The following is a 13708-nucleotide window of genomic DNA, read 5'->3' as shown; positions in this document are numbered from 1 at the left end:
TATACAATAATATAAATATTATTTTTATATTTTTTTTATCAACCGGTCCGGTCTGGTCCGAAAAATCCTAAAACCGGAACAGGACCAGAACCGGCCGGTTTTCACATTCTAAGAACCGGTCCCGGACTAGACCGGTTCAAAATCGGTAAAACCGGTCCGGACCGGTTTTCCGGTTTCAACTTACACCCCTACCTTCAGGTAAGAATTGACCGCTTATGTCTCTGTAATATTGGTTCTCTGGCCATTATTTTTATCTCTCTCTCACTCTTTGTCGTTGTCAGTCACTCACATCTTCGTCGACGCAATTGATCGCTCACAACCACAGATGGGCTAACGACCTATAGGTCAATCTATCCACCCTGTATTTGGATGAGGTCACCTGCCCCTACAAGACAAGGCCGGGGACCAAACTCACCCATCCCTGTGGGGGTGGGATAGCATCTCTATTAAAATGGTCGAGCGGAGTTTTGCATATATAGGAATAAGTTAGAAAATAATTTTTATTGTAGATAAAATAAATCAATATAATCTCTTGTCTAATATGGCTCAGGCCTTATATAAATCAGACATGTAAGAATAGAATTAAGATCAAGTATAATTTAACTCGAGTCAATTTAACATAAACTCAGTTAACTTGATTATTAATTGGATCATTTTCAACTCGAGGAACCTACAGGATGACCAACTAACCCATTTATATTATACATCTTTTATGGTATGCAATTTTATTCGGTAATAGTTCCATGATACCCATAGGAGATAGATTTAAAAAACTCATAATCTTGAAATCGTTGAAGAAGAAGCTGGATGGATGTTATCAATTACAGCGATCACAAATAACATCATATACAATACCCATTCTCAATAAATTCAGCTTTGTGGGTAGACTATTAGTCTAAAGCCCTCCAAGCAAGATTCTTCACTTTATTAGGAAGTGTCAAATTCCACAGCTTCTGCCAAAACACATGTTGACGTTGTGAATGTGAGATTTCAATTCTTCTTTCGGTTTTAAACAACTCTAAAGTAAACTGATACCTTAACTTAATAGAATACATGAAATTTCTAGCACCACTCCAAACAAGCTGATCAACAGTCCAAGAATGTAAAGGGATTTTAACAATCTGCATGCTCAACCACATAGGGAGGAAATTAATGCATCTCTTATCAATGTTTCATTCCAAGATCTAGAAGAGGGATAAAACAACTCATTAATAGTGGATCCCAAAGATATATCTTTGGGAAGATTGTGAAAAATGAGGCTCTAAACTCACCTATCTTTTCAAATATTAATGGATTTCCCACTCCCAAATAGGGGTGTAAAGAAAAACTAGAAAGCCGGTTGAACCGGACCAAACCGGTAGATTTGGTTCGGTTTGTAAGCAGTCTAGTGCGATACAGATTCTTAAGAATGGAAACCTGTCTTAAACCGATGCGATACCGATTTTCATATTTTGAAAACCGGTTTAAACCGAACCGAACTGGTATATATATTTATAATTTTTGATATTATATATAATTTTTTATATTATATTATATATACTATATGTTAAATTGATAATTAATATAACATGAAATTTTAGTCTTATTATTTAAGTCTATTAATGTTATAACATAAAATTAATATAACATTTGATATAACATATAAATTTTAGTCTTAAACATAAACATTAATATTAAGTTATTAATATAAACTTACTTTTGATATATATATATATATATCTATATTTATATCAAGGATAAATACATTTTTAGCATAATAAATTATAATATATATATTCTTTTTGTAAATACACTTTTACACATTTGATCATATATAATCATATAATAAGTCTAGAACTTATATAGACTATAATTAAATTCAATATTATACTAGTATGTGTTAATTATTATAAAATATGCCAACAATATGCCAATACTTGTGGAAAAAAAATCAGAAACATCACATATGGACCAAGTGCCTTCATTGGTTGCATTTGAAACAAAGCTTGCTTTACTTCCTCAATAGACAATGGTTGCAAAAGAACATCATTCATAGGTGTAGTTATCTTAGACTGCATTATATCAAGTACATTGTTCTAAATCTGCCCCCTCTCTCCAAACACCCTCTTCGTCTAGAAGCTTATCAATAAAACTTTTACTCCTTTGTTAAGAAGTTTTGTAATGAGGAAACTTTGAGTTTTGATCTTTGTTTCCACCCCGAATGCAACCATAACGCCCGAGATCTTTGTTTCCACATTATCTCCTCCCTTTCCGATAACAGATTAATTTCATGTTTAATATTCTTCGCCACAAAAACTAAATGAGGAGCTGCTACTACGTACCCTAGTCAATTTTTCCCTTTTAGCATGCAATTATTTTTTAATATGACCAAATTGCTTATATTTCCAGACACGTAAATTACTACTACACAGGGAAATAGCCTCTCTCAAATTTACTACACCAAGATTTGAAAATTATATCTTCACACCCATCAGCCCCAATCCACATATTTTCAAATCTAAAAGGTTTCCTACCTGTCCTTGGGGCACTCATAGTTCCAATAGTATTAAGAACCAAACAATTATGAACAAAATATGAAGTAGGAACATTACTGGTCAGCAACTCAGGATTAATAAGGAGTCTGTCAAGCCTTTCATGTATGAATGCCTCCCATTTCCTCTTATTTGACCAAGTAATTAAATAGAGAACCTGCTATGATTTAACTTTTGAGATGACAATAATCTAAGACATCCCAAAAATCCTTCATCTACCATTCAAAACGAACCTCACCACCTTTCATTAAAGTCCCTAAAAACCAACCAAGGAGTATCAATAGAAATTGAAATGGCCTTCAACAATTGCCAAACTTCCTTCCTATGCCTACCTCAAGAGACCATATACTGCAGAAATAAAAAAATCCAAGCATCAAAGTAGTGTTTATAATAAGAAAGAATCGCCAAGTCAATGTCCTCTACAGAATTCACCCCAGGTAGGAGGCAAATCGATGTCCTTTACTTCTCCAAGAGATTCACCAAATAGGCGTACGACCAAACCATTCATACAATTCAAAGGAAGATCATAGAGCCTAATCCAGAACGTTGCAAAATTCATATAGATCATTTAAGTTTGAAATTTCCCACTGTAGTCATGCATTAGTACAAAACTTTTGTCAAAGAACCAAGGACCATTCCGGAATACACATTCTTTATTACATTGCTCTGTAAACTTGGCTAAGAATATATTATCACTCAAATCATAAAACTTCACCCCTTCATAGGAATAAAGGAACTTGTAATCTGAACCCCACCCACGTAAGGAATAAAGGAACTTGTAATCTCAATAAGAAAAAAACTCCCAAGTAAGAAATTGCCCAAACCACCTAAAGCAACTACTAAGGGGGGTTTGGAAAGTGAGTTGAGATAATATGAATTAAGATAAAAGTTGAAAGTTAAATAAAATATTGTTAGAATATAATTTTTTAATATAATTTTTGTTTTGAAATTTTGAAAATGTTGAATTATTTATTATATTTTATATGAGAATTTGAAAAAGTTATAATGATTAGATGATATGAGTTGAGAAATTCTCTCAATCCAAACAACCCTTTAGAGAGCGATCTGCATGTATTAAACTTTATTAAGATACATTATTTTCAGACAAAATGAATCTCACGATTAATCGAAGTGTATTGGTTGATTTTTTTTGAAAATATTATTTTTTGAGAAATTCTATTTATCATTCATACATCACACACCTCAAGTCATCTTCGAATCCAAACGTCTCCTTATACTTTCTTATAAAAGAAAGATTCATGAATCCTGGTAGTTGATAACAGATGACAGTACATTTGTGGGGAAGGAGTGGGTTTGGGGGGAGGGATAGGGGAGGTGGAGCATTTGGATTACATGATGACACTTTGTTGAGCCAAGTCTACATATTGGAGATTGTATTTATAAAGAATATGTTAAATTTGGGATTTCTTATGAAGTGAGATGGGAGATGAATTCAAGTTTCATCTAGTCAGTTGGGATAAGGTATGCAGACCAATTTCTTCTGGTGGATTGGGGATAAAGAATTTGAGAACTTTTAATCGGGCACTACTCGAGAAATGACTTTGGAGATACAATGTGAAACCAGATGCTCTATGGAAACTAGTGGTTGATTGCAAACATGGTAAGATGGGAGGGGAGTGGTGTACTAGAGAGGGGAATGGGTCCTATGGGGTGGGGATTTGGAAGCACATGCGACGTGGTTGGGGGGTGTTTTCTCGTCATACTAAATTGTTCTAAATTGTTGGCTGGGGAGGGCACTCGTATAAAATTTTGGAGAGACATTTGGCGTGGGGAGGAGGCTCTAGCAGATGCATTCCCTTCCGTGTTTCGTGTAGCATGTGATCAAGAGGCTTCTGTGGCAGATCTCATGGTTCGTTTAGGGGATCAACTCCATTGGAATGTCATCTTTAGTAGAGCAATACATGACTGGGAACTTACAGTATCGAGGCCTTTTTTAGTCGAGTGTACTCTACAAGGATGTCTGATTTGAGAGAAGATAAGTTGTGGTGGAACCTGGCAGGTAAGTGTGTTTTTTCGGTTCGCTCCTTCTATAAGTCCCTTACTAAGCTTCCAAACACGCATTTTCCTTGGAAATGTTTGTGGAGGAATAAGGCACCTCCAAAAGCATTATTTTTTACTTGGACAGCGGCTCTGGGTAAGATTTTGACCACTGATAATCTGCGAAAGCGTCGGGTTATTATTCTAGAATGGTGTTGTATGTGCAAAAAAGCTGGCGAGACAATGGATCATCTTATGCTACATTGCGAGACAGCTAGAGCAATGTGGTGCGATATGTTCATTCGAATAGGGTTGATTTGGGTCATGCCGGCTACGGTGGTAGAGTTATTGGCTTGTTGGGTAATGCCAGGTGGTGCTCCACAAATCAAAGCGGTGTGGAAGATGGTTCCTATTTGTATTATGTGGTGCATATAGCGGGAGCGTAATGAGCGGACATTTGATGATAAGGAGCGGACAATAGAGGATCTTAGAATTTTATTTTACCGCACCTTACTTCTGTGGTCGAGTGCTGTAGATTTTAATGGCCTAAATGTACATGATTTTCTTCTTTCTTTTTTAGCAACTAGATAGGTCCTATCTCTTGTATTCCACCTTGTATACCTGGGCTTGGCCTATTCTTATTTATACTCTCGTTTACTTATAAAAAAAAAATAAAAAAGAAATAAAAAATCTCAGTGGGCCATGCTTGGAGGTCTATATGCTTGAAGCACCAAAAGCAATTGGCCTCTGCCTTATTATGCGCCGGATCTAGAAGTTGTGCTAGCCAGAGCAGCTGTGCTCACATTTTAACTTCTCTTGAAATTAAATCCAAGATTCAGAGTGTTGATTCATTGTGATATGGAGCTAGTTTAAGTTGGTGGAGATACTTAGGTTGCTAAGGGGAAAGGGATGGAAAAGATGGGATAGACAAAATAATGGTCTGTCCATTGAGGATTGTTTTGTGGATTATAAAACTTTCTTTTGATAATGCTCTGTTGACAGAATTAAGATAATGCCTATTTAGGCACCATTTCAAGAGAGGATACAATGTCCCAGGCCCCCATAAAAGAGCAGTATTTAATGTGAAAACTTTATAATACTTACTGATTTCAACTTATAAAAAAATAATAATTTTTACAGCTTTCGGATTTTCCAGAGCTGCAAACTCTCTTTTCATTTTTGCATGTGGTGCTTTTATAAGTTCACTGCTATTTTGTAGTTTTGTTGCCATGCACTATTTATCTCCCAAACAATCACCCGTTTTGCAATGGTACCTCCAAACTTCCGGTATTCAGCACTCCAATTTGCACCTACTGTATTGTAAAGTACACCTATTCTGTTTTCCAGAAGTGTCTTTTCTCACCTATATTGTAATGATTGTGGTTTTTTAAATTTCTTTTTCCCTCCTTTATAATCTCTTCTCCTTATTCTTATCCTTCTCCTTCAAAAACGGATATCTAATGGAAAAATAAGATTCAATACTGCAGTTATGTTGAAAATTATGATTCATATTTCTCCCCTGTTTGTTGCCAGGCGAAGGCAAAGTCACATCAAAAAGATCAAGCCAAGGCTCATCACTGATGGACTGTGGTGGTCGTTACATATTTTGGGCTGCTGGCAGAAAGAAAGAGATTGTGTTTATTTTATAAGATGAAAATTGTTTTTCGGGTACTTGTTGGCTCATGATGTCCTTTTATCAGTGGAAGATAGCTAGCTTGTTGTGGCTAGCGGCATAATTGTCGAAGGAGATGCATATATTTTTTTTTATATCAATAATAAACCCTAAATGGTGGTTTAGAGTTAAAAATTGGGTGAATCACTCTACCAGGATGTCATGGAATAACCAAACAGAGAGAAGGGAAGGAGGGGGTGGAGATCGATCATACCTGTAGGAAATGAAGGTGAAATTTTCTCCCCTTTGATTTTTGTGATATTGAGGTTTTAATTACAGCAATGATGCCGGTGGTGTTACGGTTCTTTCCTTATGCTTGCAACTTGCATGTATGATATTTACCCATACACTTCCATTCATTGATGCTGATTAGTACTGTTCATCCGGGTTGGGCCGGAACCCGGATGAACTCGGGTTTTTAAAAATCTGGATTCTGGGTTTCGGATTAAATCCGGATTTTTTTTTTTTTTTAACATTGTTTATAAATTTTTATTGGTGTTTTAATGGAGGAAACGAAAGACCTAAGTCGAGAGTAGAAAGACAAAAACATGTACGAGGTTTCTGTGTTTATTCGAAATTTTAAACTAATGCGGAAGGTTTGGAATTGCTTTCTGTTTATGGATGGAATGCACAAGGAAAAAAAACCCAGGTTTCGGGTTTAAAACCCGGCCCGGATGTACCTGGGTATTAATTTGGACTAGAACCCGATTATCTGAGTTATGGACCGGGTCAGGAAAAGACCTAGCTTGGATGAACAGCCTTAATGTTGATAACTGGGTAAAACGTATCACCCGCTTGCGCACACGTATATTATATATATTTTGATTCACTTGGTTTTTTTATTGAGTAATGTGACTTATACTTAGCATTGTACTTTCATTCAATTAATTAAAGTCCGACATTTTTATTATTCTTGTATCCGTCTATATTTTTTCTAAAAAAAACTCAAAATTTCCTATTGAAAAGTAATAAGAATGAGAGGTATAAAGTTTTTTCTTTTTATCATCCTGTATGGCTTTTCAATAATTAAAAAAGGGTTACTTATCATAGTGAGATAGAAGTTCTGAAGTTGGATGAGAGCCTCGAATGCAGAATTTTCTTTTTTTGATTTTAGTATCTATTAATATTTACAATCTTGAAAATGTAGGATATGCTTACAAATGATAGAAATCTACTTTTGTCTGCCTGATTAAATTAGTATCTAAATACATGGTAAGATCTATTAATAATAATATTAGATAAAGTCTTATGCCTCGTTTGGATGTTGAAATAAGATAAAAATTTGTGTATGATAGTGAAATGATTTGTGAATAGTAATGAAATTGTTTGAATTAAAATATTTTATGGAGTGTTGAGAAATGAGAGTAAAAAAGTTGAATAAAAATATTATAAATTTAAAATATTGTTATAATATAATTTTTATTTTGAGAATTGAAAAAGTTGAATTGTTTTTTATGTTTTGTTTGAAAGTTTGAGAAATTTGTAATGATTAGGTAATGATTAGATGAAAATTTTAAAAATTTGAAATTAAAAAGTGTTTGTGTTTGAATGATGTATATTGTGATGTGATGATCTTTGAAATAATATCTAAACCAACCTTTATGGTGTATTAGTCTCATACATCTTTGAAAAAGAAGTAAGATCCATCATAAAAAAATAAAAAAATAATAGGTCTTTTATTATTTTTCTTTTCAAATGAATTATGCAGATTTTGTATATTTTACAACTGTATAAATCATCTCTCTTAGATGGAACAGGAGTTGTAAGTTAAGTTTGCATATTAACTTGTCGCAGCTTAGAAGTAAGAATCTGTTAACCTCTTATCCATTCCAGAAGTGGAGGAGCAAGGTGTAGAAGAGCACCGCGAAGGAATTTTTTCATGTATTGTCTTAACGGTAATTAAAGAAAAATTATACTCATTATTCTCATATTATATATTATATATAATTTTTTATTTTTTATTTTATTTTTTTTCTTACCAAATGTATGATATATGAATGATGAGTAGAAGAATTCAAATAATTTAGAAATAATAAAAAAATAAAATAAAATAAATTATGATGTGTAATGTATAAGAATTATGATTAAGAAAACTCGTAATCAAAATGCTATATGCCAAAAATAAAAAATAAGAATAATAATCAAAATGCCCGTTGTTTAGTCTCTCAAAATAATTAACGTATTCTCATATGTTATATAAGCTTTACTATTTATCATCTCTATACATTATACATTATGTTTTCTTTTAATTTTTATTTTATTTTATTATTTTTAAACTAAATGAATTCTTCTACTCATAATTTATATATCACACATTTGAATATTGTGCGTAGAATTGATGAATATTATTGTGTGGGTTTACATCCACAGCAGGGGCTCCCACTAGTCCATTTTAAGGTTTTTTTTACTTTTAAATATTTAAAAAACATTTATAATATTATTAAAACATAAGTAAAAAAAAAAATCACAATATTATTAAACAATATTTTCGACTAAAAAAAATTTTGGAGCGGGAGCTCCGGATCCCTAGCTTTTTCCAATAGAATTTTTCCGGTTACACACGATGAAATGTGAAGTACAGCCAAAACGATGCGTTTTCGTCGTCCGCTTCAACTGAGTTCAGACGCTGTAAATTTAGGGTTTCAATTCTGTCTTCCTCTGCTTGTCCAGAAGAGTCCCGAAAATATAGCACGCAATAAACCCTAATTCCCATAACTCTTACACATTTCGATCGTTTTCTTATTGAATTTGTGTCATTTCTGTATCTTTAACAATGGCCCCCACTTCCAAAGACGACGGCTTGAAGAAGCTCGAATACTTCTCGCTCGTCTCCAAGGTCTGCTCGGAACTTGAAACGCATCTAGGGTTCGGGGACAAAGTTCTCGCCGAATTCATCACGGAATTGGGCCGCAACTGTGAGACCGTCGATGAGTTCGATGCGAAACTAAAGGAAAACGGCGCCGAGATGCCCGATTACTTTGTCCGTACACTTCTGACGATAATACACGCAATTCTTCCTCCAAAGCAGAATTCCGACAAGGAGTCGAAGAATGAGAGCGCTTCGGATGGTACGAAGGCCAAGTATTCGGCGCTGGCGATTGCGGATGATAGAAAGAGAGCTAAGGACATCGAGAGAGAAATCGAATTGGAGGCACGGGAGCGACGTAGAGACTGGGAAGAACGCGAAGAAGAAAATAGACCTCGAAGGAGAGATAGGGACAGAGACAGAGACAGGGACAGGGACAGAGACCGAGACCGAGACCGAGACGGAGACGGAGAGCGAGACAGAGACAGAGACAGAGACAGAGACAGAAGAGATAGGCGCAGGGATAGACATGATAGAGATGAGAGGCATAGAGACAGAGATATCGATGGTGATGAGGATGGTAGAAGGGATTATAGGAGTAGGGAAAGGCACAGGGATCGACACGAGAAGCATGGGAGAAATGATGAGGAATTGGTTAATAATAGAGATAATGGTGAAAATGAAGATTATCCGAGAGGAGGCAAAGATCGTTCAAATGGGCAGTATAAATCCGATGAGCCCGAATTGTATAAGGTTTACAAGGGTAGGGTCTCAAGGGTGATGGACTCGGGCTGCTTCGTGCAATTGACTGATTTGAAGGGGAAGGAGGGTTTGGTTCACGTTTCACAGATTGCAACACGGCGGATTGCTAATGCCAAGGATGTGGTGAAACGGGATCAGGAAGTTTATGTGAAGCTGATTTCGGTGTCAGGTCAGAAACTGAGTCTTTCGATGAGGGATGTCGATCAGAATACTGGCAAGGATTTGCTTCCGTTGAAGAAGAGCTCAATGGACGATACGAATAGGACGAATCCGTCTAGCGGGTCGAAGGAGGGGCCAGCAACTAGGATGGGTCTTTCAGGGATTAGGATTTTTGAGGAGGAAGATGTAGTCCCATCACGTAGACCATTAAAGAGGATGAGTTCACCGGAAATATGGGAAGCAAAGCAATTGATTGCTTCTGGTGTTTTGAGTGTTACCGATTATCCCACATATGATGAGGAAGGAGATGGAGTGCTATATCAAGAAGAGGGTGCTGAGGAGGAGCTTGAGATTGAACTGAACGAGGATGAGCCCGCATTCTTGCAAGGGCAGAGCCGGTATTCAATGGATATGTCACCTGTTAAGATTTTCAAGAACCCAGAAGGGTCTTTGGGTCGTGCAGCTGCACTTCAGTCTGCGCTGATAAAGGAGCGGAGAGAAGTAAGAGAACAGCAACAGCGAACTATGCTCGATTCTATTCCAAAGGATCTCAATCGTCCATGGGAAGACCCAATGCCAGATATGGGTGAGAGGCATCTAGCACAGGAGCTCAGGGGTGTTGGTTTATCGGCATATGACATGCCTGAATGGAAGAAGGATGCTTATGGAAAATCCATCAGTTTTGGGCAGAGGTCAAAGCTCTCCATTCAGGAACAAAGGCAGAGCTTGCCAATCTACAAATTAAAGAAGGAACTCGTTCAGGCTGTGCATGACAACCAGGTCTTAGTTGTTATTGGTGAGACTGGTTCGGGTAAGACAACTCAGGTAACTCAATATCTTGCAGAAGCTGGATATACAACTAGGGGAAAAATTGGTTGTACTCAGCCCCGTAGGGTGGCTGCCATGTCTGTGGCAAAGAGGGTTGCTGAAGAGTTTGGTTGTCGATTGGGGGAGGAAGTTGGGTATGCTATTCGATTCGAGGATTGTACCAGTCCAGATACCGTCATCAAGTATATGACGGACGGCATGCTTCTGAGGGAAATTCTGATTGATGAGAACCTTTCTCAGTACTCTGTTATTATGCTTGACGAAGCTCATGAGAGAACAATACACACTGATGTTCTTTTTGGATTACTAAAGCAACTAGTAAAAAGGAGACCTGACCTTCGCTTGATTGTCACTTCTGCCACACTGGATGCGGAGAAGTTTTCAGGGTATTTCTTCAACTGTAATATATTTACAATTCCTGGTAGAACTTTTCCTGTGGAGATACTCTACACCAAACAACCAGAAAGTGATTATCTAGATGCAGCTCTAATTACCGTGCTACAAATCCACTTGATGGAACCTGAAGGAGACATCCTTCTCTTCTTGACTGGCCAGGAGGAGATTGATTTTGCCTGCCAATCTCTTTATGAGAGGATGAAAGGTCTAGGTGAAAATGTTCCAGAATTGATTATTCTACCGGTATATAGTGCACTTCCTAGTGAAATGCAGTCGAGGATATTTGAACCTGCCCCTCCAGGTAAGAGAAAAGTGGTTGTGGCTACCAATATTGCCGAGGCATCTTTGACCATCGATGGGATTTTTTACGTAATCGATCCTGGGTTTGCGAAGCAAAATGTGTATAATCCTAAACAAGGGCTTGATTCACTGATTATAACTCCTATATCACAAGCATCAGCAAAGCAACGAGCTGGGCGTGCCGGGCGTACAGGACCTGGGAAATGTTACCGCCTCTACACTGAGAGTGCATACCGCAATGAGATGTCCCCAACCTCAATTCCTGAAATCCAGAGGATAAATCTTGGGTTTACTACGCTTAATATGAAAGCTATGGGGATAAATGATCTTCTGTCTTTTGATTTCATGGATCCGCCTTCACCCCAGGCGCTCATTTCTGCTATGGAACAGCTGTACAGTCTAGGAGCTCTTGATGAGGAGGGTCTTCTGACCAAATTGGGCCGGAAAATGGCAGAGTTTCCACTTGAACCGCCATTATCTAAGATGCTACTGGCCAGTGTGGACCTTGGATGCAGTGATGAGATTTTGACAATCATTGCAATGATTCAAACTGGCAATATCTTCTACAGGCCTAGGGAGAAACAAGCCCAAGCAGACCAGAAGAGGGCCAAGTTTTTCCAGCCAGAGGGAGACCATCTGACGTTACTTACGGTTTACGATGCTTGGAAAAATAATAACTTTTCTGGGCCATGGTGCTTTGAGAACTTTGTGCAGTCTAGATCTTTGAGGAGGGCACAGGATGTAAGGAAACAGCTGCTCACCATCATGGACAAGTACGGTCTTCCTTTTTCTTTTGCTATTTCTCAGCTATAGAATTGTTTCCTGCCTTTAGCTTTCCTTCTAGTGCTTCCTTCTCATTTCTTCGAGCACAGCTGCCCTAATTCATCAGGCTTTTCATGAGTTATTAGTTGCTTGCTTGTAGATGGTTTTATTTTAGCTTACCCTTTGAATACCATCCATTTAGTGGGTCACAAAATTGGCAGTAACTGCTGTATGAGTGAATTCCAAATTCTTTGATGCGGCAAATATCCTTGCAGTACCTTTTAATGATATGATTATATGGTTGCCATGTTCTGCTGGTTTTGTAGATGAAGCAATAAGCACATAATTGTTTGTAGCTTTAGCAATGCCACCAGCGGTAGAGCTTGCTTGTTTTTAATTGACTCGATAATTGTTGTTGCACTGCAGATATAAATTGGACGTCATGAGTGCAGGAAGGAATTTTACAAAGATCAGGAAGGCAATTACTGCTGGATTCTTTTTCCATGCTGCTAGAAAAGACCCACAGGAGGGCTATAGGACCCTAGTTGAGAACCAGCCAGTTTATATCCATCCTAGCAGTGCTCTTTTCCAGAGACAACCTGACTGGGTCATCTACAATGAGCTCGTGATGACTACAAAAGAGTACATGCGAGAGGTCACAGTTATAGATCCTAAATGGCTCGTGGAACTGGCACCAAGATTCTTCAAAGTGGTAGATCCTACAAAGATGAGCAAGCGCAAACGACAAGAAAGAATCGAACCGCTTTATGACAGATATCATGAGCCTAATTCTTGGCGTCTGAGTAAACGCCGTGCTTGACATGTGTTTCAGGTTTTGTTTTTTAATCCCATTTTGATCATCGTTCATCTTGTTGTATATGCTAATATGGTCCTTGTTTAGTTTAATTTTTTGAGGCTATTTCGACTCCCAGTGACCTTGAACCTAAAATGAACAGTAGCAATGGAAGGTTTTCCCGAGTTTTGTATGATGGGCAGTATTAGCTTTTTACTAATTGAAATTTGCAGTGCCTGACTTAACTTTGTCTTTGCTGAACCCAAAATATGAGACAACTTCTCCTTTGGTCTTACTGTGGTTTGCTTTCATGTGCTACCGGACTATATAGCACAGAATGACAGAATCCTTGTTGAAAATGGTTACTCGTCCAGATTCGTACTTTGATGACCTTGACATTTTTCTTACAGATTACAGATTTGATCCTTGATGACCTTGACATTTTTCTTAGTTCCATGGGTTTTTTCTTTTAGCCTTAATGGAGTTTTTTGGAAGATGTTGAGTGGTGTTCTTTTATAGGCTGCATTAAAGACTCTTGTATTTGATGATGCAGCCACGGTCCTTCAGAAATATGCGAAGCATCCTTCTGCTTTTTCCTACTGTTTGTTGCGAAAATTGTGTTCTAGCTTCAGCCTTCAAGTTAGGGAATCTAAATTGTAGTGAGAACGTGAGTAATGAAAATTTTGTGAAGTTGTGAAGCA

General features: G+C 37.3%; 1 protein-coding gene across 1 annotated transcript; it reads left to right on the top strand.

Annotated features, from left to right (window-relative positions):
- Positions 1 to 8725: 8725 nt before the first annotated feature.
- On the top strand, positions 8726 to 13708 carry LOC108998060 (probable pre-mRNA-splicing factor ATP-dependent RNA helicase DEAH5). The gene is made up of 2 exons (XM_018974492.2): positions 8726 to 12225; positions 12641 to 13708. The coding sequence occupies exons 1-2, from the start codon at positions 8975 to 8977 to the stop codon at positions 13032 to 13034; spliced, it is 3645 nt and encodes a 1214-aa protein (XP_018830037.1). The 5' UTR covers positions 8726 to 8974; the 3' UTR covers positions 13035 to 13708.

This window comes from Juglans regia, chromosome 3 (genome assembly GCF_001411555.2).
Source record: "Juglans regia cultivar Chandler chromosome 3, Walnut 2.0, whole genome shotgun sequence".
Classification (NCBI taxonomy): Eukaryota; Viridiplantae; Streptophyta; class Magnoliopsida; order Fagales; family Juglandaceae; genus Juglans; species Juglans regia.
Note: the sequence above shows the minus strand (reverse complement) of the source record. Positions and strands in the feature narration are given on the sequence as shown.